General features: G+C 43.0%; 3 protein-coding genes and 1 long non-coding RNA gene across 4 annotated transcripts; 3 read left to right on the top strand and 1 right to left on the bottom strand.

Annotated features, from left to right (window-relative positions):
• The first annotated feature begins 41 nt into the window (after positions 1–41).
• gars1 (glycyl-tRNA synthetase 1) lies at positions 42–6,935 on the top strand. Its single transcript, XM_027016207.2, has 17 exons — positions 42–304; positions 838–939; positions 1,113–1,215; positions 1,681–1,822; positions 2,079–2,167; positions 2,655–2,731; positions 2,892–3,037; positions 3,167–3,316; positions 3,402–3,564; positions 3,888–4,052; positions 4,151–4,258; positions 4,364–4,509; positions 4,674–4,759; positions 4,851–4,960; positions 5,073–5,166; positions 5,314–5,504; positions 5,957–6,935. The coding sequence occupies exons 1-17, from the start codon at positions 77–79 to the stop codon at positions 6,080–6,082; spliced, it is 2,226 nt and encodes a 741-aa protein (XP_026872008.1). The 5' UTR covers positions 42–76; the 3' UTR covers positions 6,083–6,935.
• Positions 6,936–7,188: 253 nt separating this feature from the next.
• On the top strand, positions 7,189–13,343 carry hhatlb (hedgehog acyltransferase like, b). The gene is made up of 12 exons (XM_027016209.2): positions 7,189–7,811; positions 8,665–8,803; positions 9,401–9,468; positions 9,579–9,692; positions 10,028–10,222; positions 11,137–11,346; positions 11,502–11,673; positions 11,789–11,933; positions 12,036–12,071; positions 12,145–12,346; positions 12,517–12,658; positions 12,847–13,343. The coding sequence occupies exons 2-12, from the start codon at positions 8,698–8,700 to the stop codon at positions 13,023–13,025; spliced, it is 1,569 nt and encodes a 522-aa protein (XP_026872010.2). The 5' UTR covers positions 7,189–7,811; positions 8,665–8,697; the 3' UTR covers positions 13,026–13,343.
• Positions 10,129–14,056, bottom strand: LOC113581222. Its single transcript, XR_003411046.2, has 4 exons — positions 13,981–14,056; positions 12,218–12,363; positions 10,675–10,718; positions 10,129–10,215 (listed from the first exon to the last, which is right to left on the bottom strand). It is a non-coding gene; the product is annotated as an uncharacterized LOC113581222 (long non-coding RNA).
• A 148-nt stretch (positions 14,057–14,204) lies between these two features.
• klhl40b (kelch-like family member 40b) lies at positions 14,205–17,083 on the top strand. Its single transcript, XM_027016208.2, has 6 exons — positions 14,205–15,480; positions 15,788–15,948; positions 16,045–16,152; positions 16,240–16,425; positions 16,522–16,668; positions 16,870–17,083. The coding sequence occupies exons 1-6, from the start codon at positions 14,365–14,367 to the stop codon at positions 16,979–16,981; spliced, it is 1,830 nt and encodes a 609-aa protein (XP_026872009.1). The 5' UTR covers positions 14,205–14,364; the 3' UTR covers positions 16,982–17,083.
• The last annotated feature ends 4,632 nt before the right edge of the window (positions 17,084–21,715 follow it).

Raw genomic sequence — 21,715 nt, 5'->3', positions numbered from 1 at the left:
GCGTGGCGAAAGTTCTGTGGTAAACGCATTGACACGTTTACCCGTTTCCTGAGGTTTCATCATTCTGTAGTGCTCCATGCTTCGGGGGGTAGCATCACTGCTGAGGGTTAGTACCGGGACTCTGGCCGGCCTCTTCGCTCCCAGGACCAAAGCTGAGCCGCATCTTATCAGACCATTCTACCTGTCCGTCTGCTTGAGTAAGAGAAATAAGAAAACTAGTTGGTCAGAGCTACCCAGAGGACAAAAGATGGATGGGAACATCGAGGAGATTCTTGCTCCGCTGAGACAGGCGGTGAAGGAACAGGTAAAGTTAGCTATCCAGCTAATGATGGCAATGTTGCAAATTATCCGGCTACCATTAGATACATGGCTAAATAAGTGATAGCTGCCGAACGAGTTGGGTCTGCTGATCGATTTGAAATTGTCTGTCACCTGCAGAAATATCATTACATTATGCATTTAGCTACTTTAATGCTGGCGTGATCTCAGCAGTGTGAATGAATGCCGTGCTTTGACGAGCTGTTTTGCGGATCAGTACTGTTTCTACACTTAAAAGCAAAATTCAGCACCGTTGCAATCAGTTGTCTGGCGTGAAATCAAAGCTAGCAGCAGCCGTGCATCAGCCGCAGACCTCCGTTGCCACGTTTGAGCTCCGCCACGTCACGACAGCAGACCTGAGCTTCCTCTCACTGCTCGAGTTCCAGTAGGATCGCAGCAACGAAAACGGACGTGGCCTTGACAGGCTCGGCGAGCCTAGCGCAGGGCTCCGGCCCATTCCTTCCGTGCATCGCGTAGCCGCTGCGAGTCTCGTGTGTCTTCACGGTTTTCGTGCTGCAGGGCGAGCTCGTGCGCCAGATGAAAGCGGAGAACGCCCCGGGCGTTGACGTCACCAAAGCAGTGGCGGAGCTGAGGGCGCGCAAAAGGCTCCTTGAAGCCAAGGTACGGGCTGCTACTTGGTTCCATTAAGCGTTCAATTCACGGTTAACTGTGTAAAATGATTGTTTATGTCTCCTGTCCTGGGTCTGCGAGGCAGCAGGATGTCCCCAGTGAGAAACTCTGAGATTCAGAGAGGGAACGTGTGTTCACCCGACACGTTTGGCATTGCATTACAGGAGCTTTCTCTGCAGCCCAAAGACGATATAGTGGACAGAACTAAGATGGAGGACACGCTGAAGAGACGATTCTTCTATGACCAAGCGTTTGCCATTTATGGGGGTTTGTTCAAATTCTTTCTTTTTGCTGTAGTAAAGGCTGAAGGCTAGCCTGGTGTTCGGCTGTTGGATGTCTACCACTACTAAGGTTCTAATCACCAGAATGGTGGACGTAGCAGTCCTAAAGTTACTCGGCTTATTTCTCTGAGGAAAAAACTTGATTTGTAGGCCTGAATCCACACATGGTGCACAAATGGTCCAGAAAGTTCCCTGCTAGTAACCTGTTTAATGGTTATGCTGATCAACCTTTTAAGAGGACATGAGCCCATTCACTGTAATGTCCATGGAGGAAAGATTAGATATGATCCTGTTGTCAGTTTGGATCTTAATGGCTGTGTTGTGCTGTTACATAATGAACATTATATGAGTAGCAGGAATATGTGAGTAAATTGAGTGTTGTTGCATGTGTAACAATGTATGGAGATGTACATGTCCACTGTTCTGTTTTCTTTGATGGCGTGGGATTCAGGTGTGAGCGGCCTGTATGACTTTGGCCCGGTTGGGTGCATGCTGAAGAACAATGTTGTACAGAGCTGGAGGCAGCACTTCATCCACGAGGAGCAGATTCTGGAGATCGACTGCACCATGCTTACTCCCGAACCTGTGCTCAAGTGAGTGGACACCAGTCGTGGTTAGGGCACCGCCCGCCCTACAGTCCAGCCTCAGGTTGTTAGTTATACTTACGTTGGAATGGTAACGTGAATAATAGTCCATGTAGAGAGTCATAGTATTCAAATTTGGGCAATGTCACCTATCTGGGAAACAGTCTCTGGGATTCTCTACTCATGTACCATATGTTGTTCTTTTTTTCTGGTAAATTTGTCCATGTCAAGGACTCGGGGCAAATGCACATCTTTTCTCTCCTAGGACATCTGGGCATGTGGACAAATTTGCAGACTACATGGTGAAGGATGTAAAGAATGGCGAATGCTTCCGTGCTGACCACCTCTTGAAAGGTGCACCATTGTATGCCTCCATACATCCAATGATGGCCAGCACGGCTGTGAGGTTGTACCGATTTCGCTGAACCAACCAAGCCAGCACTGTTGTCTTAATGTGGGCAGTGGTCACTGCACTCCATCCAGCAGTCACAGGTGGAGAGGGAAAATGTATTACATTAAATTCCCGTATCACAAGCAATACAAACAAAACCTCACCTTACTGGGTTTGATGTTGGTGTCTGAACACTACACTGTGGTTTGTTGAAAGTCTGTGCTATAGTCAAACTTTGGGGAAACTTCTTGCCAGGCTTATTTGGTCCAAGCTTGGATAAAGAAACCAGTTGTACACTTAATCAGCAGTGTGGTATGAAATGGTACCTGTATACACTCTTTTAGTATGTAGCTGTTTGAGATTACATATCAGTATCACAAAGATCTTTTGATAAGGAGTCATTTTCACATCTATTATTTTAACATGGCTGTATTTTGGGCCCCATCATAGCTCATCTTCAGAAACTGATGAGTGACAAGAAGTGTACAGCAGAAAAGAAGAGTGAAATGGAGTCTGTCATCACTCAGGTACCATCACTGCTTACTGCTGGTGTAGAACCAGCCATGAATGGTTGCAGTCAGGGGTGTCACTCTGTCCCCATGTTTGCTCATTCCCAGTAGTTCATTTGCATGACTGTAAAAAGCTAACAGCAGTGAATGACTTCCTCTTTGCTGCTGGCGTTCACAGATGGACAACTACTCTCAGCAGGAGCTCACCGATCTATTTGTGCAATACAACGTGAAGTCACCCAGCACAGGAAATGACCTCACACCACCCATCTCATTCAACCTGATGTTCCAGACCTCCATTGGTCCAGGGGGGAACATGCCAGGGTAAGGACTGGCACCGCAGATGTCACTAGAGTTATTCCAGCCGCAAAATCCGACCGCACGCTGCAACACAAGCAGCCGTTCATTCTCTTCTTGACGCTTTAGCCTGCTTCATCTGTTTAATTCCTGCAGCTATCTGAGGCCTGAAACAGCTCAGGGAATCTTCCTCAACTTCAAACGTCTGTTGGAGTTTAACCAGGGTAGGCTGCCGTTCGCTGCCGCCCAGATCGGAAACTCCTTCAGGAACGAGATCTCTCCTCGCTCCGGCCTTATCCGCGTCAGGTGAGTGCCGTTCAGAGGGCCGCAAGTGGTGGATTCGCTCGTGTGTCAGGCAAGTTTGATGCGATGGCTGTTCCTCTGTCCTCAGAGAGTTTACAATGGCTGAGATCGAGCACTTTGTTGATCCGAATGAAAAGGTGCATTCCAAATTCTCCAACGTGGCTGATCTGGAGATTTCGCTGTACTCTTCCAAAGCGCAGACCAGTGGACAGTCAGCCCATATCATGAAGCTCGGGGATGCAGTGGAACAGGTGACCAGTCAACAGGCTTCTCATCTCATACCAACACGTTTAACTCAGACCCGTATGTGTAGCTGAGTTTTGTGTAATCTAATTTGCCGTTATCCTTTCCAATAAAAAGGTCTTCACACCAGCTTACCGCCAAGATTCTTGTTTACCTGTTACAAGAGGCTGAAAAGGGGGTTTTGGTAAAGGGAGAATAATAACCACCCGTAGTTACAGTGCCATCCAGTGCCTTGTCAGTGGACACTACATTTGCACAGTGATGTATTTTAATCAACAGTTTTTGTGGTTGTTGGTGTGTTGTAATTTTTTTTTTAAATGTTTTATTTTAGGGAATCATCAACAACTCAGTCCTAGGCTACTTCATTGGTAGGATCTACCTCTACCTGATCAAAGTGGGTGTGGCCAAAGACAAACTGCGCTTTCGGCAGCACATGGACAACGAGATGGCCCATTACGCCTGTGACTGTTGGGATGCTGAAGCCAAAACCTCCTATGTGAGTCCCCCTGTTCTTAGTGACTGTGCATGCTTGTGCTGACCCTGTGCGAACCCTGCAGCCTATTTCCTTACATGATTTCTGGGTCTCCTTTGCAGGGCTGGATCGAGATTGTGGGTTGCGCTGACCGCTCCTGTTATGATCTGCTCTGCCATGCGCGGGCCACCAGGGTCCCGCTGGTGGCTGAGAAACCTCTGAAGGAACCCATATCCTTGACGCAGACCACAGTGACTGTCAGACTCTTGAAGGCTGTGGCCTCGTTCTGTTGTGGTGTTCTCAGACACATGCGTGATCCTTGACTTCTTTTGCACAAAGTTGTAAATGTTGTCCAGTTTGAGCCAAACAAAGGCGCTATCGGCAAGGCGTATAAAAAAGATGCCAAGCTGGTCATGGAATTCCTTGCTGCCTGTGATGAGTGCTACATCACAGACCAGGAGAAACTGCTCAGTGAGAATGGGTGAGAACGGGCCACGTGGTGAGATAAGCGGGGCGGCAGCTATTGTCAAACCCAGATTGACTTGGCAAGCTTTCACAGCTGTGGGTGTAGAAGACGGTGTAGTTTTTTGGCTTTGGGCTATATCCTGAGCTTTCTGAAGGGTTCTCTCACTACCTTCTCTTCAGCGAGTTTACTGTCGAGACTGATGGCAAAACCTTCACCCTCAAGAAGGACATGGTGAGCATCAAGAGGTTCCAGAAGACCTTACACGGTAAGCCCATGATTCCAGGCTCTGGAGCTAAAACTTGCGAAGCTGAGTAAGAGGTGTTGAATCGCTAAAACAAGCCTGTGCTCTTTCTCAGTCGAAGACGTCGTCCCCAACGTTATAGAGCCTTCCTTTGGAATCGGCAGGATCATGTACTGCGTATTTGAGCACACATTCCGTATCAGGGAAGGCGACGAGCAAAGAACGGTAAACTAAATTAATTCAGAAACCCAGCTAGCTAAATTGGGATACACCTGTGTGGGCGGAGCCTGGCGTGAGTACAGGCAGCCAGGGTCATTTCTCATTTCTTCTCTTCCAGTATTTCAGCTTCCCAGCCACTGTAGCCCCCTACAAGTGTTCTGTTCTGCCACTGAGTCAGAATCAGGAGTTTATGCCATTCGTACGCGAACTCTGTGAGTGCTGATTTTACACGTTCTGCCATTTTTAAACAAAATGTTTTTATTAATTATTCATTTTAATTTAGTTATTTAATGAAGGCTTCCGGTATTTAAATATGTATTTGGCTGACCTGGTGTTGACTCAACTGGCCTCCTCCACAGCTGAAGCCATGACCAAAAACGGTGTGTCCCACAAGGTGGACGACTCCTCAGGCTCCATCGGGAGGCGCTACGCCAGGACGGATGAAATAGGCGTGGCCTTCGGTATCACGATTGACTTCGACACAGTCAACAAGACCCCCCACACGGCCACTCTTAGGGATCGGGACTCCATGAGGCAGATCAGAGCAGAGGTATCCCAGTCACTTCCTCTCAGCTGTGCACATGGGTTAGCGTGTACACGCTCTTTTAATTCTGTTCAGTTGTGCTCTTTAATTGTGATTTTGGCCCCAGGTCCCACAAAAAAGGTAGTAGTCACTGAATGATTCATGGTCTAATGTTCATGTTTGTGATGTGTAACTCATAAGGTATGAAAATAAGTATAATGTTTATGTAAATGAATTATACATACACAATACATATTTATGTCACAGGATTATGTAATTGTGCATCATGAAGAGTGTTTGGACTATACAATTATAGTCCCCTGTGTTTGCCTACTTGAAAGAACTGTGTGTGTGTGTGTGTGTGTGTGTGTGTGTGTGTGTGTGTGTGTGTGTGTGTGTGTGTGTGTGTGTGTGTGTGTGTGTGTGTGTGTGTGTGTGTGTGTGTGTGTGTGTGTGTGTGTGTGTGTGTCCAACATAAGATTGGTGAGCTGCCTGAGGTCATCCGAGACCTTGCCAATGGCGTCACCACATGGGCTGAAGTGGAGAGCAAGTACCCCATCTTTGAAGGCCAGGAAACTACCAAGAAGGACGCAGTGGAAGAGTAAACCTACCCTGGGCACGGGACACCCTTGGACACTTTTACCTTTTTGCACCTATAGGAACAACAGCTCGTACCATACAAACGATCAGTGTGCACCAGGCACTCTGTGACCCACACAGAGACCCTCATCAAGGCATTTATGTGTAGTCTTTATACCATCAAAGAGGCAAAATGAACAGTTGGAAACTGCTGCCAACAGTACTCAGAGAACTTGTGTGGGAGACACCGTTTTAAAAGGCATGACTGTAATGTGGTTACTGTGGAATGGAGAAGTTTTCTCCATTGAGGCAAGCGGGGTAGCTAAAGACATGAAATGCATCTTCAGTTCAATAAACCAAGCCAGCTTTTTCTGGACCTATAACAACTGAGTCTTATGAATGACCTGTTGATAACATTAAAACATCAGTACAAGTTTAAATGAATTAGATGTTGCCCAAATCCAATAAAGATTCTTAATGGATGTTAATGTGGATTCAGGACTAAAAGAGCTATGCTGTAGAGATACTCACTTAAAAATCTTGACGCTCATTAGCAGAAGTTGATGATTGCTGAGACTGTGTTCATAAGCTGCTTATCATTTTATAAAGCTTGCAAATCTCTTTAGAATTTATCTGATCTACTCGAATCTAACCTATAAGGCAGGACTGAGGTTGCTCAGGTGCTCAGAGGGGCAGTTGGGAATGTGTCCCCTGGGCTACAGGAGCAGCTCCTATAGCTTGCAAGCAATACAGTAGACAACTCCTGTTGTAGCGTATGAGGAGAAATGAGGGAGGGTTGATCCTTTTGTGATAGTTAATAAAGTTTGCATGTAAAACATCTAGGTTGGTTGCAGGCCACCTTACCAGTTATCTGAATGGTCATTGCTCTCTTGACGAGCGTGTCTGTGACGTTTTGCTCTCGTCTAGGAGGTGAGTGGAGGATGTGGTTTCTGCATAAGCCTGAAATCGTTTTGGGGAACACCTGTGGAGTATCAGAATTGAGCCCTTGAAATGAAAAAAGATGCATATCCATACACTCTTCTGCATTCTACAAAATAAAAACAATATAAAGCATTGTTGCAAGTTTTATTTGTAAATGTCCACATGGTGAAGTAAGGTAAGTCTAAATTAAGCATATTTAGCATCGTAGTGCAAATGGACACTGCATTAATGACGTCTACATTCCTATTTGTTGATATGGTAGCAATGAAATTAGGAAACTCAACTAATCTAAACTGGGAACTTTAGAACCCCTCCAAGAAATTCAGAAACACTTCTGCACAGCTGAGGAAGGACCATCCTGTTTCTCTGCAAACCTCATCTACTTCACTACAATTTTGCTCTCTCTTATATAGAGTTTACAGAAATTTTGTAAAACAATTTGCATCAATGCTTGTTTAAGAAAAGTTGGCATACGTATTGTGCGTTTTGAGAAGGAATATATGCACAAGCTCGCTTGTGTAGCCTTCACTGACATGACGCTGTCTGTATTGGATGGTAGTACATGCCTCGATCAGGATAACACTGGTCCGCCCCCCTTTTGAAGTACAGGACAAAATTATAAATACATCTGCCATTCACCTTGTAACTGTCCGCCACTGTCTGGAGGTAGCTCGGGAGTCTTGGACCTATTACAGATTCCTCCGCTGAACTTGTTTGATTTTATTGCTCTCTGGAAGTGTTATAAATTATTGTAGCTTGCGGCAATTTGATCTCAACAGCGTTTGGATTTACAGTGGCATTGCTGCGCTCAAGGTTAGTAGAGCAGGTGGTGTTACTCACATCGCACAAGACCAACTGAAATACCACAGAATCTAACAGCACTTTGAACATTCGTCTATTTACCTGCTTGCGTGGGGATCCTACAAAAACCTAAATCTATCGAAACCGTCTCCAAATTATCTTCTAAATGTCTGCATGGCTCTGTATTGTAAAATTTTAAACAAACAGCCAATAAAACCCTTTAGAATTCTTGTGCGATGCTTGAATCACAATTGAGAAAATAGAAATAGCTCAGGTAAACTAGCCGGAGGTGCTGTGTAATGCAAGTCTCCAGTTACCATTCTACTGGAAGGTTCTGTCCTCACACTAAAAATGTCAGGGACCTGGGACACTCGCCAAGCAGGCCCAACGCTGTAAGGTACTACACTTTAACGCTGGCCCATTTACAATGGCAAGCGTGAATACTCTTGTTCTGTGGTTTTGGTGGACTTTGGGGAATTCTCAAGTTCACCTGTAACACGCTTTGGGGCCTTTTACTGATAGTACAACCTAAACAGAGTTTTGCAATGACTCGTGAAGTGTGTTGTAGGCATAAGATATCGGCGAGATTTCTTGTTTCTGCTACACTATATACAATCACTGGGCACTTTTAATTATGTATGAATATTTTATAAAACTTGAATTTCTTATAAATGAATAATGTTGCATAAATATGTTACATTTTAATATCGCCTACTCTATACTAGTTTAAATTCTATAAACAATGGAAAAGTAAATAAGATGTGGTTTCAATAAACAGCATCCAATGCAGTAAACTGACAGATTCCAGTATTCCCAAGGTTTAGGGATTTACCTTCTTTTTTTCCTTCCCCCGATTCCATTTTAGGAACCTGGTGATCCTGCACTTTGCTCGTGCACTATGGGGGTCAAAGCAGCTCTTCCCAAACATGAACTCTACTTCTATTATGTGGTGCTGTGCTTTGCCATGCTGTGGGCTGCCAGCTGGATTTTGGAGGTGTCCAGCTGTAAGTGTGAATGGATGAACACACACACAGACATATATTATGATTTTTTAAACCTTTACAGTAGGCAGGTGAAGTCTCTACTACCCAGTGCAGACAGCTTGCCTGCACATGTGAAGCTGAATGTTTAGCACTACATCTTTTGTTAATTATGCGCGAGCTACATGTTCACCGGTCTTGCTTTCTCTCCACTGCGGTGCCATCCAGAAGGGCCACGGGGAGGTACTGCATCGTCGCAGCAGGGTTTCAGGAACAGCTGCTGGGAGCTATGCACACTATGCAGCACGGATCATGTGTCCGTATTAATACACTAGGGCGAGACAGGAAAAATAGGATGGTGATGCTCATTGTCTTTGAGATCTCTGGAACTTCATGACATAAAAAACCCCATTCTGACATTCAGGGACAAGCAGAAGAAATCAAATGAATCATATGTAAGGCTCTATCCGTCCAGGATATTGATCTCTGGTTAAGGGGAACACTACACCAATTATGTTCCACCACTGGTAAAAGAACTGAATGTCAGTGGTAACACTCTAAATGTTGCATTGTAATTGCTAGTGATGTTCAATGACCAATTGTTTGCAATGTCCTCTTAAGCAAATGTAAACCGAAAATCCTTCAAGTCCAACATCCAGCCAGGATGGTACTTCTTCGGCAGGAAAATGGTGAGGACCAATCACAGAGCACCTTTCTACATAACCGTGCCAACTGTGTTCGGCATCATGAGAGTAAATAGTGCTGTGGCTAAAGTAAGACATCTTTGTGTTCCTGGCAGGACACGGCTGATGTGGAGTGGATGATGTGGTTCTCTACGTTCCGAGAGCATATTGTGTTTGCGCTCTCTGGCCACATTCTGTTTGCCAAGATCTGCTCCATGCTGGCCCCACAGGTGGGTGACAGGGGGTAATGCAGTATTTGTAGGTTGTGACCCAGCTGGGCTGAAACTGGTCTTCTAATGTTTCCCAGAAAAGCTTGTTTCACTTTCACATTTTAAAAACTCATCACCCCTTTGCCAGTCTTTGGTTCCAGTTACAGAAGAGGTGATGTTGATCTTAGGGTAAAAATATATCTCTTGAATATAAAGGCCAAGTACCTCAAAGTGACCATTTTTACTTAACATCCGTCCAAATGCACATTCAAAAGTACAACGTGTAACGCGGTTTGTGAAGAAATTCCCATGTCTTGAGGCCAAGCAGATGCTGACCCTCTGCTCCCCTCTCACAGTACAGGTCCCTGGTGCACACAGTGTACTGCGTGCTGGCTGTGCTCTCCAGCATGGGCTGGACCTACGTGATGTTGATCCTCTCCCACTGCATGCTGCTCTACAGCATCTCCCTGGTGAAGCTGCGCTGGCTGTGCTTTACCGCCGGCCTCACAATGCTGGCCACCTTCAAGATGGAGCCCTTCATCTCCTGGCAGGTACAGAGGGCAAGCAGTGACCGAAACCCCCATGCTACTTAGAGTGTAAATGCTGTAATCCCCTGTCCTATATAATCTCTAAAGTGTAAATGCTGTAAACCCCTGTCCTATATAATCTCTAGAGTGTAAATGCTGTAATCCCCTGTCCTATATAATCTCTAAAGTGTAAATGCTGTAAACCCCTGTCCTATATAATCTCTAGAGTGTAAATGCTGTAATCCCCTGTCCTATATAATCTCTAAAGTGTAAATGCTGTAAACCCCTGTCCTATATAATCTCTAGAGTGTAAATGCTGTAAACCTCTGTCCTATATAATTACTAGTTTAAACACTGCTTTCTCAGCCTTTTAAAATAATTGATTCTTATTGTTTGTTTAGGTGTCCTGATACAACAGTTTGTGTTTATAGTAGTGTTTTTTGTTCCAGTGTATGTATAGTATAGAAAAGTGGTACCAAGGAAAGCAGATCCCATCTATGGACATTGAAGAGGGTTGTTCCTAAGAACAAATATAGGCAAAAATTAAACATTGTATATTTTAGAAGTGCATCTATAAACATTTTAAGTGCAATAACCTTAGCATAAATATAATAAAAGCCTCATTTATAAATAAGTAATATATAATTAATGTATAATTTAATTGCCCTGTAACTTAAAAAAAACTATGTGATAGAAAAGTTCTTAAAACAGATTTGAATTCAGCATAAAAAGTACTATAAGGCCCAGCTATTTTAGTTTGGGAGGAAAAAAAATGTAAAGGATTGTTCAGTGTATTGTGAATAATGTTTCAAGGAATTCCTTTAAGGAATCCACTTTAAAGTTTCATCTTGTGATGCATCACATTGTTCACTCTCCTTCAGAGTCTTAGGGAACTCATAGCAAGCAGGTGCCTCTCTGATTATCTCATTGTTCTGTAGGCGGGGTTTGTGAGCGGCTCCTTCGAGCTCCGCCCTGTGTTCTTCTATGGAGGGTGTGGCTTCTCCATCATGCGCTGCATTAGTTTTGCCCTGGAGAACTGTGAGAAGAAAGAGGGCAACTACAGCGTACTGGAGCTTCTCAAGTACAACTTCTACCTCCCTTTCTTCTACTTTGGACCCATCATGACGTTTGACAAGTTCCATCTGCAGGTGAACAACTTAATCAGCATTTCCACTGTAATCCCATCCAACTAACCCATCTGGGGTAGTGAGACACTTTTTAATTCATCCAATAATCAATCAGAATGTATGATACAGATGAGCGGATGGATCAGCGATAATGACTGTACTACATTGCTGTGCAGGCCAACAATCCTGACTTGAGCAGGAAAGAGAGGGAGATGTGGAACATTTCCGTCCAGGCGTTGTTGCACCTGGGGGCTATTATCGTGGTGGCCATCCTCTTTCACTTCCTGTACATTCTGACAATACCCAGTGACCTGAAGTTGCTGAAACGCCTGTCAGACTGGGCCATCGGTGTGTTTTTATTTGTGTGTTTATGACTCGTTATGGAATGGTTTAATGTCTTTAGCTTGTAGAAAATCTCTGCACACCACGCCTCTGTCTAACAGGGGCTCGTCTCCTCCCCCAGCTGGGCTGGCTTATTTGAATGTGGTGTATGATTGGGTGAAAACAGCTGTGATGTTTGGGGTGATAAACACGGTGTCTCGACTAGACCATCTGGACCCCCCCAAACCCCCCAAATGCACCACAATGCTCTATGTCTTCTCAGAGATGTGAGTGCACCCTTCACTTTTCTCAATTCATTAAACACATTCATTTAAAACATTTTAGATACAAATGACATTATAAAAGGCAACACTATGCTCTTCCTAAAGGCACTTTGATAGAGGAATCCATGACTGGCTCTGCAAGTAAGTGCAACAATACTTTCTCATGTGTCATGTTTAATAGTGCATAGGCTCTAACGGAAAGTCACCTTTGCAGGTACGTGTATAACCACCTAGGTGGGCAACATAACAATGTGTTGGACGAGTTGGTAGCCTCCCTCTGCACTTACGGCATCATTGCCCTGTGGCTGGGGCCAAGCTGGGGGATCTTCATCTGGGCCTTCTTCAACTGCTTTGGGCTTAACTTTGAGATGTGGATGGCCAAGTTCTTCTCTACAGAGCCCTTTGTTTCCATTGAGGTGAGGGAGTAGGAAAGCTACAGTAAAATAAATAAATAAAAATAACCTAGAGAAATGAAAAAACACGAAACGACAAAGACGTGGTGAAAAGTAATTATTGCCTTACGTGCAACTGAATCATCTGACACGATTCACAGTGTGTCTACAATATTTTTTTTTGCTGCCAGCAGATGGCGATGTCACAATCTATGTCACGCAGAATTAGAGCCGTGCTAAATACGTTCAACTTTTGGAGCATTGTCCTGTACAACATCGTGGCCCTCAACAGCCTTGACTTTGCTAAGCTTGTTGCCAAAAGACTTCTGGTAAAAGGTGAAAAACCGCAGAACATGTAATGTAATCATCCATGTAGTTTCATGAAGTTAGTGCAGTATTGCACTGCTTTCTTAGATTGTCTGTTGTCTGTAGATCATTTAACAGTAACACATTACTTTTAATGAAAGAGCCGCTATGTAAACTAAAACCTAACTCGTCTCCTATCTTAATGCTCCTTCATGCAGGATTTCCCTTGTCCACCATCACTGTGATGTTTGTGACCTACTGCTTGGTGCAGATTATTAAAGAGAGAGAACGAGAGCAGGCACTGATCCATGACCCTGACCCTCCACCCTCATCCACCACCACCTCGGCCCAGACACCCAGCACTGCTCACCCTCTGGACAAGGAAAAACCAGAGTAGAACGTTGTCACCTTCCAACTGCAATATTCTACTACTAAAGTATTCGTCTTGCAGACTAACGGAATAAGTTTACCAACAAAATCCTCAGCGATACCCTAATGTATGATATGCTAACAGCTCTGCACAGAATAATCCAGAATGAACTACAGCAGATATGCATGTAATATAAATGAAATAAACTTTAGAGGCCATGTTCATCATGGTGATTTTGTCACAGCATTTTTGAATAACACCTTTGGGGAAAGAACTCTTATTCTCTGTAAATAACTTCTTACCACACTGAAGATGAAATAAAAGCTGTACCTTTCAACATTTCAACAGTAGATTTGTAATGGTTTCCCAGAATTTGTTACATTGATATTTTCAGCACTGATTTAGTTATCATAATCAGAGACAGATGGAATCTAGCCATCAAATTAAGAGCAGATGTTTTGTCTATGAGTCCATGAGAGGTGTTTGAGTCAAACGCACACTGCCTCCATGACACTGCTGCTTAAAATAACCTCCAAGGCTGAATAAGTGCCCAATATATCTCAGTGATTCATACTGGTGATTCTCATGGTTGTTGAGCTCTTCCCAGCGCAGGGCATTTGTCTGGACTTACATAGCCTCTGCTCATGATGAGCAGCTGATCTGGAAGAAGCCTTTTTGTGGTGTGTAACAAAGTCGTTAATCCTTCTGCATTACTTTATAATACTGTTGTTTTGACATGTCTGTACTTTGTATGTAAACAAACTACAACTCGTAACTAGAGTTTATGAATTTGTATGAAATATTTTTATACTGTTTTGTATTTGATACATAAAAATAGTAACTGATAAGGACTGCAGTAATGACAACAGTATACATATGAATATGAAATTACATGAATTATGTAAAATTTGAAATGATTTGACATTTTCTTTTAGTGTATATCTATATGTCTATGTTGAAGGCATTCTCTAAAATGACTCACAGCTTGGGGATTATCCCAGGGTCATCCCGATGGTGCCTCCCTTAAGATCTCTGACCTCGTCCAAAGGTCCTGTGTGCTTATGCTTTAGGGCGAGGTGCAGTTTGATAGGGGGGCAGCGTGTCAGCTGTTGTCCAGGCCTGGGGCTTGTATTTCACATGTGCCAGTATGACTTCCAGAGTTTTGTGAGGACCTAAAAATAGCCTGCCAGTTGGAGTTTGGTTGAGGCGCTAGGACAGCTGAGGAAGTCTGATAAGCCGCTGCTAGCACTGGGCGCAACCATTTGCGCCTTGTCTTTCCAAAGACAAAGACTGGGACTGTTGGGAAAAGATCTAAAACAGCAGTCTTAACCCACACCGGGACTGTCCGAGACATCCAGGAGCGAGCATGGCTCTGCCCATAGACCAGACGGAAGAGCCCCGTCTGTACCAGCAGACCCTGCTGCAGGACGGCCTCTGCGATCTGCTGGAGAGTGACAGCATGGTGGACTGTGTGCTGAAGATTAAAGACAAGGAGTTCCCCTGCCACCGGCTGGTGCTGGCCGCCTGCAGCTCCTACTTCCGGGCGTTCTTCCAGTCGGGCGTGGAGGAGAGCAAGCAGCGTGAGATTGTTCTGGAGGACATCGAGCCCGGCGTCATGGGCATGGTGCTTAAATACCTCTATACGTCCAGCATCAGTGTGACAGAGCAGAATGTGCAGGACATCTTCGCGCTGGCCAACATTCTGCAGATCCCATCCATCTTCACCGTGTGTGTGTCGTTCCTGCAGAAGCGACTGAGTCTGAGCAACTGCTTGGCTATCTTTCGCCTGGGCCTCATGCTCGACTGCCCCCGCCTGGCTGTGTCGGCCCGCAACTTCGCCTGCGAGCGCTTCCCGTTGATCTCCAAAAATGAGGACTTCCACCGGCTCAGTCCCAGCGAGCTGGCGGCCGTCCTCTCGTCGGACGTGCTGAATGTGGAGATGGAGCAGGCTGTGTTCGAGGCCCTGCTGGAGTGGGTGGCGTATGACAGAGACACGCGGCTTCCGGAGCTTCCGGCCCTGCTGGACTGTGTGCGCTTCCGTCTCATGCCGCAAGACTATTTTGCAGAGAAGGTGGAGCAGCATGAGTGGCTGCGATCCAACCCAGAGGTTGGCAAGAAGCTGCAGCTGGTCAAAGATGCCCACGCTGGGAAGCTTCCAGAAGTCAAGAAGGGGAAGAAGAGAGAAGAAGAGGCCAAGAAGGAGGGAGAGGAGGAAGAAAAGCAGGAGGAACTACTTCCTGGAATCCTGAACGATAACCTGAGGTTTGGCATGTTTGTCAGAGACCTGATATTTATGATTAGTAACACTGGCTCTGTGGCTTATGACCCTTTAGGGAATGACTGCTATGTAGCATCACTGTCCACCCAGATTCCAAAAAATCACTGCAGTCTAGCTACCAAAGAGAACCAAATCTTTGTGGCTGGAGGACTTTTCTTTGATGAACACAGCAAAGAGGAACAGCTCAACTCATACTTTTTACAGGTACAGACCAAATACCCATGGCACAATGCTGAACTGAACTGAAGCTATTAAAAAACCTTTTAGGATGTTTTTAGGATGACGGCGACAATAAATTCAGTAGTAAAAAAAGTCTAAGGTAAACCTTGACCATTTTGTTTGTCTAGGTATTTATTCAGTCTAGAAACAAGTCTACAATCACATATAAAGTGTGTGAGCCTATTTAAATACAAGAATTGTAGTATGTGTTATGTTAAATCTTAAGTATGACTATTCACTTAACCTTACTGGTAATGAAGTAGGCTTGCTTGTCACCTCTAACCCCAAATAGTTTGATCCCGCAAGTTCAGATTGGCTCGGCATGCCCCCTGTGCCCTGCTCACGGTTTCTTTTTGGCATGGGTGAAGCAGACAACTTCATCTTTGTCATTGGTGGAAAAGAGTTGAAAGAAGGAGAGAACTCTTTGGATTCGGTCCTGGTTTACAACAGGCAGTAAAGAACTCTCTTTTTAATTCCAAATGATTATTCTGAAACATTAAATAAAGGCATCAGGTGGTAATTTCTTTAAATGTTTTTGCTTGCATTAAGGTCTTTCAAATGGGGAGAATCAGTTCCAGTCCCATATGCAGTATATGGCCATGGAACGGTGTCTCATAACGGACTCATCTACGTAATAGGAGGAAAAGGAGATGACAAGTAAGCAGTAGTATGACTACCCTACAAGCGCTGTTTCTCACCGTCTCTTGGTCAGTTGTCACCCAAACCTTGATGTCATGTTTGTAGACAGTGTCTGAAGAGAGCGTGTGCCTACGACACAAAGAAAGAGGAATGGAGAGAACTAGCGCCATTGAAGACGGCACGATCGCTGTTTGGCATCGCCGTTCATAATAACAAGATCTACGTGGCTGCAGGTGTTACGGATGCTGGCCTAACTGGCAGCGTAGAGATCTATGACATTGCAACAGACAAGTGAGACACCACTGAAATGAGTTTAGAAAGGTAATTTGTTCTGTGGGGCTGTAGATCCAATACAGCTGAGTTTCTCTTTCTCTGTGTTGCTTCTAGGTGGTCTGAGTTTGTGGAGTTTCCTCAAGAGCGAAGTTCCCTCAGTCTTGTCTCAGTGGCAAATGCTATCTATGCTGTGGGCGGCTTTGCAATGGTTCCAAATGAAGACGGTGAGCTCATACCCACAGAAACTAATGACGTATGGAGGTAAGGCATCAGCACACAGCCTGTAATATGTGTGACAAGATGTGCTTGTAGCGCAATCATTTTACCAATCAGAGCTGTCTTTCTAAGCATATCCAATGGAGGAGAGAGCCTTTTTAAAAATCTGTTAAAGTGAATTCACTAATGATTAGAATATTAACACCTGCAAAATCACAAAAACTGCCAGCTTGTGTTTCTGTACAGGTATGATGAAGGTGAGAAGAAGTGGACCGGTGTCCTGAAAGAGATCCGCTATGCTTCCACTGCCACGGTGCTGGGTGTCCGTCTCAACACGCTGAGACTCACTAAAATGTAAGCAGAGACTGAAGCAGTCTGGGGCTCCAAGCTTTCCCTGTGCCAAGAAACAATGTCATGAACTCTTCATTTTTCTACTAAATGATGCAATTTCTAAACCTTTTCTAGCAGTGAGTGTCTTTTCTTTCATAATCATTCTGGTGAAACGTTAGATCATACAGCAATTACTTTCGGACTTGTGGAGTAAAAAAACAAACACACACACACACACACACACACACACACCCTGCAAAAACTCAATAAATATTTATTATTGTTCTAATGATGCTTTGTGGTGTTACATTTTGTAGAGTTATATTGTGATATTTCCTATTTATATATTAATATTGCCACAGTCTACACCATTTTATTACCAAGCAGTCATTGGTGTAATGGGACATGCATGGGTAATACACCCCACCCCCACCCACACCCACAGGTCAAATTCATCAGTACCTGTGTCCATTTAAAAAGTCAAACACAGGGGGCTTTGGTATAATGTTTAATTAAGTTTGCTATTGAAATTAACATTTTATTTTGTTATGTTACAGACAGTAAACATTAACTGATATGATAAATGACAAAATACAGTCTAATATTAGCACCTCTAGACACTAGCGTCTATCATTTTAGTACTGTGTTTACAAAACAAATTACTACTACATACAAGTGCTCTTTGTACAGAAGGGTTGAGTAAGACAGTAGGTTTACATAGCAAAAAAATGTAGAAAATAATGCAGGAACAGTTACACTCAAGACTGTTTTAACACATGAACAAAAAGCAAGTTATTCGCTATTAAATATTTCATTTAAAATAAAATGACAGTTGATTTGGTTGTAACAGGTTCCATGGTAACCACATGGTATGTGGGATCCCCACTTGATTGCTGATTAGACCAAATCAGATTCCTCATATTTGAATGTACAAATTCTTTTTATGCTTCTTGTTCACTCATTTTTCCTTTATTAACCAAATAACTCTAAATCGTTCTCGATGGCCATAGAAATGGTTGTGTAACTGTTCATCAATAAGATTGTAGTTTAATGCAAAAGACCATAAAGGAGTTTAAGAAGGTCACAACATTCTAGCTAACAACACTAGCAGCAAACGAAAATGCAGACCATTCCTTCCATTGTCATCACAATCAAATCATTTCTCATCACCTAGTCATCATGTCATCAAAGTAAAGTAGCTTAATGGTCAAAGGTAAATCGGCAACAAACTAGCTTGCCAACTTGATTTATGGAAAATGTTTTTAAAATGTGAGAACAGAAATAATAATAATAAAAAATATAATGTGATTGGTCTTTTTATTTATTTGTTTTGTTTTCTTCTTAATAAGCTAGACCTTATTTCAAAATCATCAGTAACAAGGTAAAATAAAGTGCTTACAAAAAAATGACCAACTTGAAATCACCTCATTTAATGAGCTGACCGTGATGGCGCGACTTTAAAAAGACTCACTTTTAGGACTGTGCAATTGGAAAACCCCCCATCAATGCTCTCGACATGAGCTTAAAGTTTAGTACTGTTCAAAACTGGTACTGATCCCACACTCTACATTTGTTTACAGTTTGTTCATTGACAAATTCTAATGACTCCATTCTTTGAAAATACACATTGTGTCGTCGTCGTCCCCCCTACACACACAACAATTATATAATACCGTTAAAACTTATGCCAAGAAAATACAGTTATTAGCAATAACCCACTTATGCTTTGATCCATCTGGGTATTCCGCTGAAAATAATAAGGTGCACTGAGAAACAGGTCACAATGAAAAACTCACAAAAACATGGGACAAAACCACAGAGACGTTAACATGTAGAGCTCCTGTCTAAAATTAAAAATGTGTCTGGCACAAGACATTATTGCAAGAAATACACCCCCCCCCCCCCCCCCCCGAGTTGATATATAAGGGTTTGTGTCCTCCTCCATCGTAATTGCTCCTTGTTACCCCAGCCATTAAGATGCTCATTAACACGTTCACATACATTAGCGTGGTAGGTCCATTCCTCCCAGAGCTTAAGGCGTGGTCGGTATACTACTACCTCTCTCTACGGAACAAGAACTCCCTTAACCTCTGCTGTGCTCACGGTTTACAGAGGATACAGAGACCAAAGAACAGATGTAGAAGATGAGATCCTAGCTTCTGTGTCATCTTCGTTGCATGGCAACAATGATGAGGCAGTAGTTCTTTTTCATTCATACGTAATTGATTGAAAACCCCCTACCACCAGGCTGTGTGTCATGATCTGAAAAGTGCCGATATTCAAGGTATCAGAACAGTAATCAAAACGTCTCAGTATCAGCATGAATTAGCAGATGGGTTCCCACAGTGCCCATGTGTTTCTAAGCTGTTACTACAATCCATCACCAGCACTTCAGCTAATTCGTCTTGGCTTCTGAATTGGTTGAGCCACTGGTTGGAACAAAACCCTAGACTCCAAATGTCCTTTTCCATATAAAATTGTGAATCATCTCTGTATATTTTGCACCAAACTGGGACCGATACACTAACATACCCCCCCACACACACACATTGTCTTTCTTGGCACGATTGAGGAAAGCAAGTTGGTATAATCGAATCACACATCTGGGGTGATACTACTGGATACTGCACCCTCATCAGAGCCAGTAGCTTGCACTGTCTGCCCAAAGCCCTCTGCATGGGGCCACCATCAACTCTAGGTTCCACTCTCACTGATTTTCAAGGATAAGATAGCATATAGTATAATGTTTAAATCTTAGTTCATGTTACTGCTTCAGTTCAACAAACAAAAAAATATATACCACTGTAAATCCATATTTAAAGCCAACCAAGAATTTATATCTCACAAATGTTTCCATTTGCATGTTAGTGAGTAATATCAGTGAAATGTAAGGTGCATAAGTCATTTTGTTTTTAAACAAAACATTTTAGAGCTCATCAAATATGCAAAATCTTATCTAAAACTTCCTAGCTCTGGTGCTGCATCCTCCATGACATCCTCATTCATCTGACTCTCAGTACAATGTAAAGAAGTTACACTGCCTGTACAGTAAATGGTATGGAGCAAATAACATCTTTACAGATTATAGATCAGGGGTGTGTCTAAACTGCACTGAGACCAGATGTTTACTTAAATTTAGGGGATTATTTAATATGCGCGGACTTAAACAATACACATAAAGTAAGATAACAATCCAAGACGTCAGCAGAATCATACAATCGCCAATCTATAATAACTTTGAGATCAGTGCATACAAACTTTTTTTTGCAGTATTCAGAATGTATGTGAAGCTGTTATGGTATTTTCTTTTCAGTATTGGTTTATACTCGTTTATGGCCAAACTTTACATTAAACATTACCAGTGAAAGTATGTTTAATCGTGATACACATCATTTTATGTATGAATCATTATATCCATTAATGTCATTTTAATAATATAGCTGACTGGAAGAATCCTTTACTTTATGCCAGTATGACATGCAGCATTATTTAGCAGTAGCTACTAGCCAAAGCCAATAGTTATTAGCATAATGCCAAGCAGAGGGCCCATATCTCGCATTTGTCTTTTACTGTGTATTTTTCCTTCATATAACTTTGATGTTATGTTCCAAAAATACATTTTTAACCGAGTAGTTTTTACATGGCCATTTTCCAACCTCTCCATCACTTAAACATGGACATGCATGCAAGATAAATAATCCCTGTTCTGACTGGTTGACCTGTATTGTGCCTCATTCTAAAAGCACGCACCTGAAACCTAAACTGTTGAAGGCCCAACAGGTGTTGATATGCAAGTCAGTCTGTTCTGACATCAGAGAAACTGTGATTTCAAAGCAGGCTTAGATTCTAGACTGGGAGAGTGAACAGTTTGCTTTAAAACTTTAACAATATTTTCATTTCACAATATTTTAAAAGTGAGGGAAACTCAGTTTTCCATGAAAGGGGCCCTTTAACCCTAAATTGAGTAGAAGAGCGCCATTACAAAGTCAACACTTAACCACAATGCAAACTAACCTTAGCAAGAGAAGAGAACAAAGAAAAATCTAAATGCAAGTGTTCATGCCCTTTAATGGCAGTGGTGTGAGGTCAGTTTCATGTAGTTATGGTAAGACATGTTAATGCCGTGCTGTTTGGCCACTTACGGTATTCCTACAATCCAGCTGTGTCCACATACAGCTATACACTGAAGTGTTGGCCTTCTCACCGATTTGAATACTGCAAAATACTGCAAATTCCCAAACTCAACGATGAAAACAAAGAGAAAAACAAAAAGGGTGAAGCAGTTGGAAGGCCACATTTTGCAGTCTAGTTCTGGTGAGTGAAGTCATAGTTATATTTTTTTAATGGTTTTGCTGAAAGTTCGCCTCATATCGCAAATCTGGTATTAAAAGCCTTGGGATTAAAGCTCCATTGTCTGGGCATAGACAGACCACTACTATAGATCCTATACCATATATATTAATGTGGGCTAAATAGTTTATAATACCTGTTTCTGGATCTATATCTTAGACTGTGTTATATGCTATAGTCTTATCTTTATATGTTAAGTTCTCTACGTTCTATAAGGAAATCTGATATATTTTCTATATAAACTTTTAAGAAATCTCCTTCTTCTAGGCAAACCTTACATATCTTCTTCACACACATTCTTGAAAGGTTTAGTACATCCCTAAATAAGGTCTCTTTTTGACTGCTAAGCTGGTTTTAGAAAGTCCCCCCCCCCCCCCCCCCCCCAACACACGCACACACACACACCTCCTTG

Source organism: Electrophorus electricus, chromosome 5, assembly GCF_013358815.1.
Source record: "Electrophorus electricus isolate fEleEle1 chromosome 5, fEleEle1.pri, whole genome shotgun sequence".
In the NCBI taxonomy this organism is placed as follows: Eukaryota; Metazoa; Chordata; class Actinopteri; order Gymnotiformes; family Gymnotidae; genus Electrophorus; species Electrophorus electricus.
The sequence above is the reverse complement of the archived record's forward strand: the minus strand, read 5'-3'. Positions and strand labels throughout refer to the sequence as shown.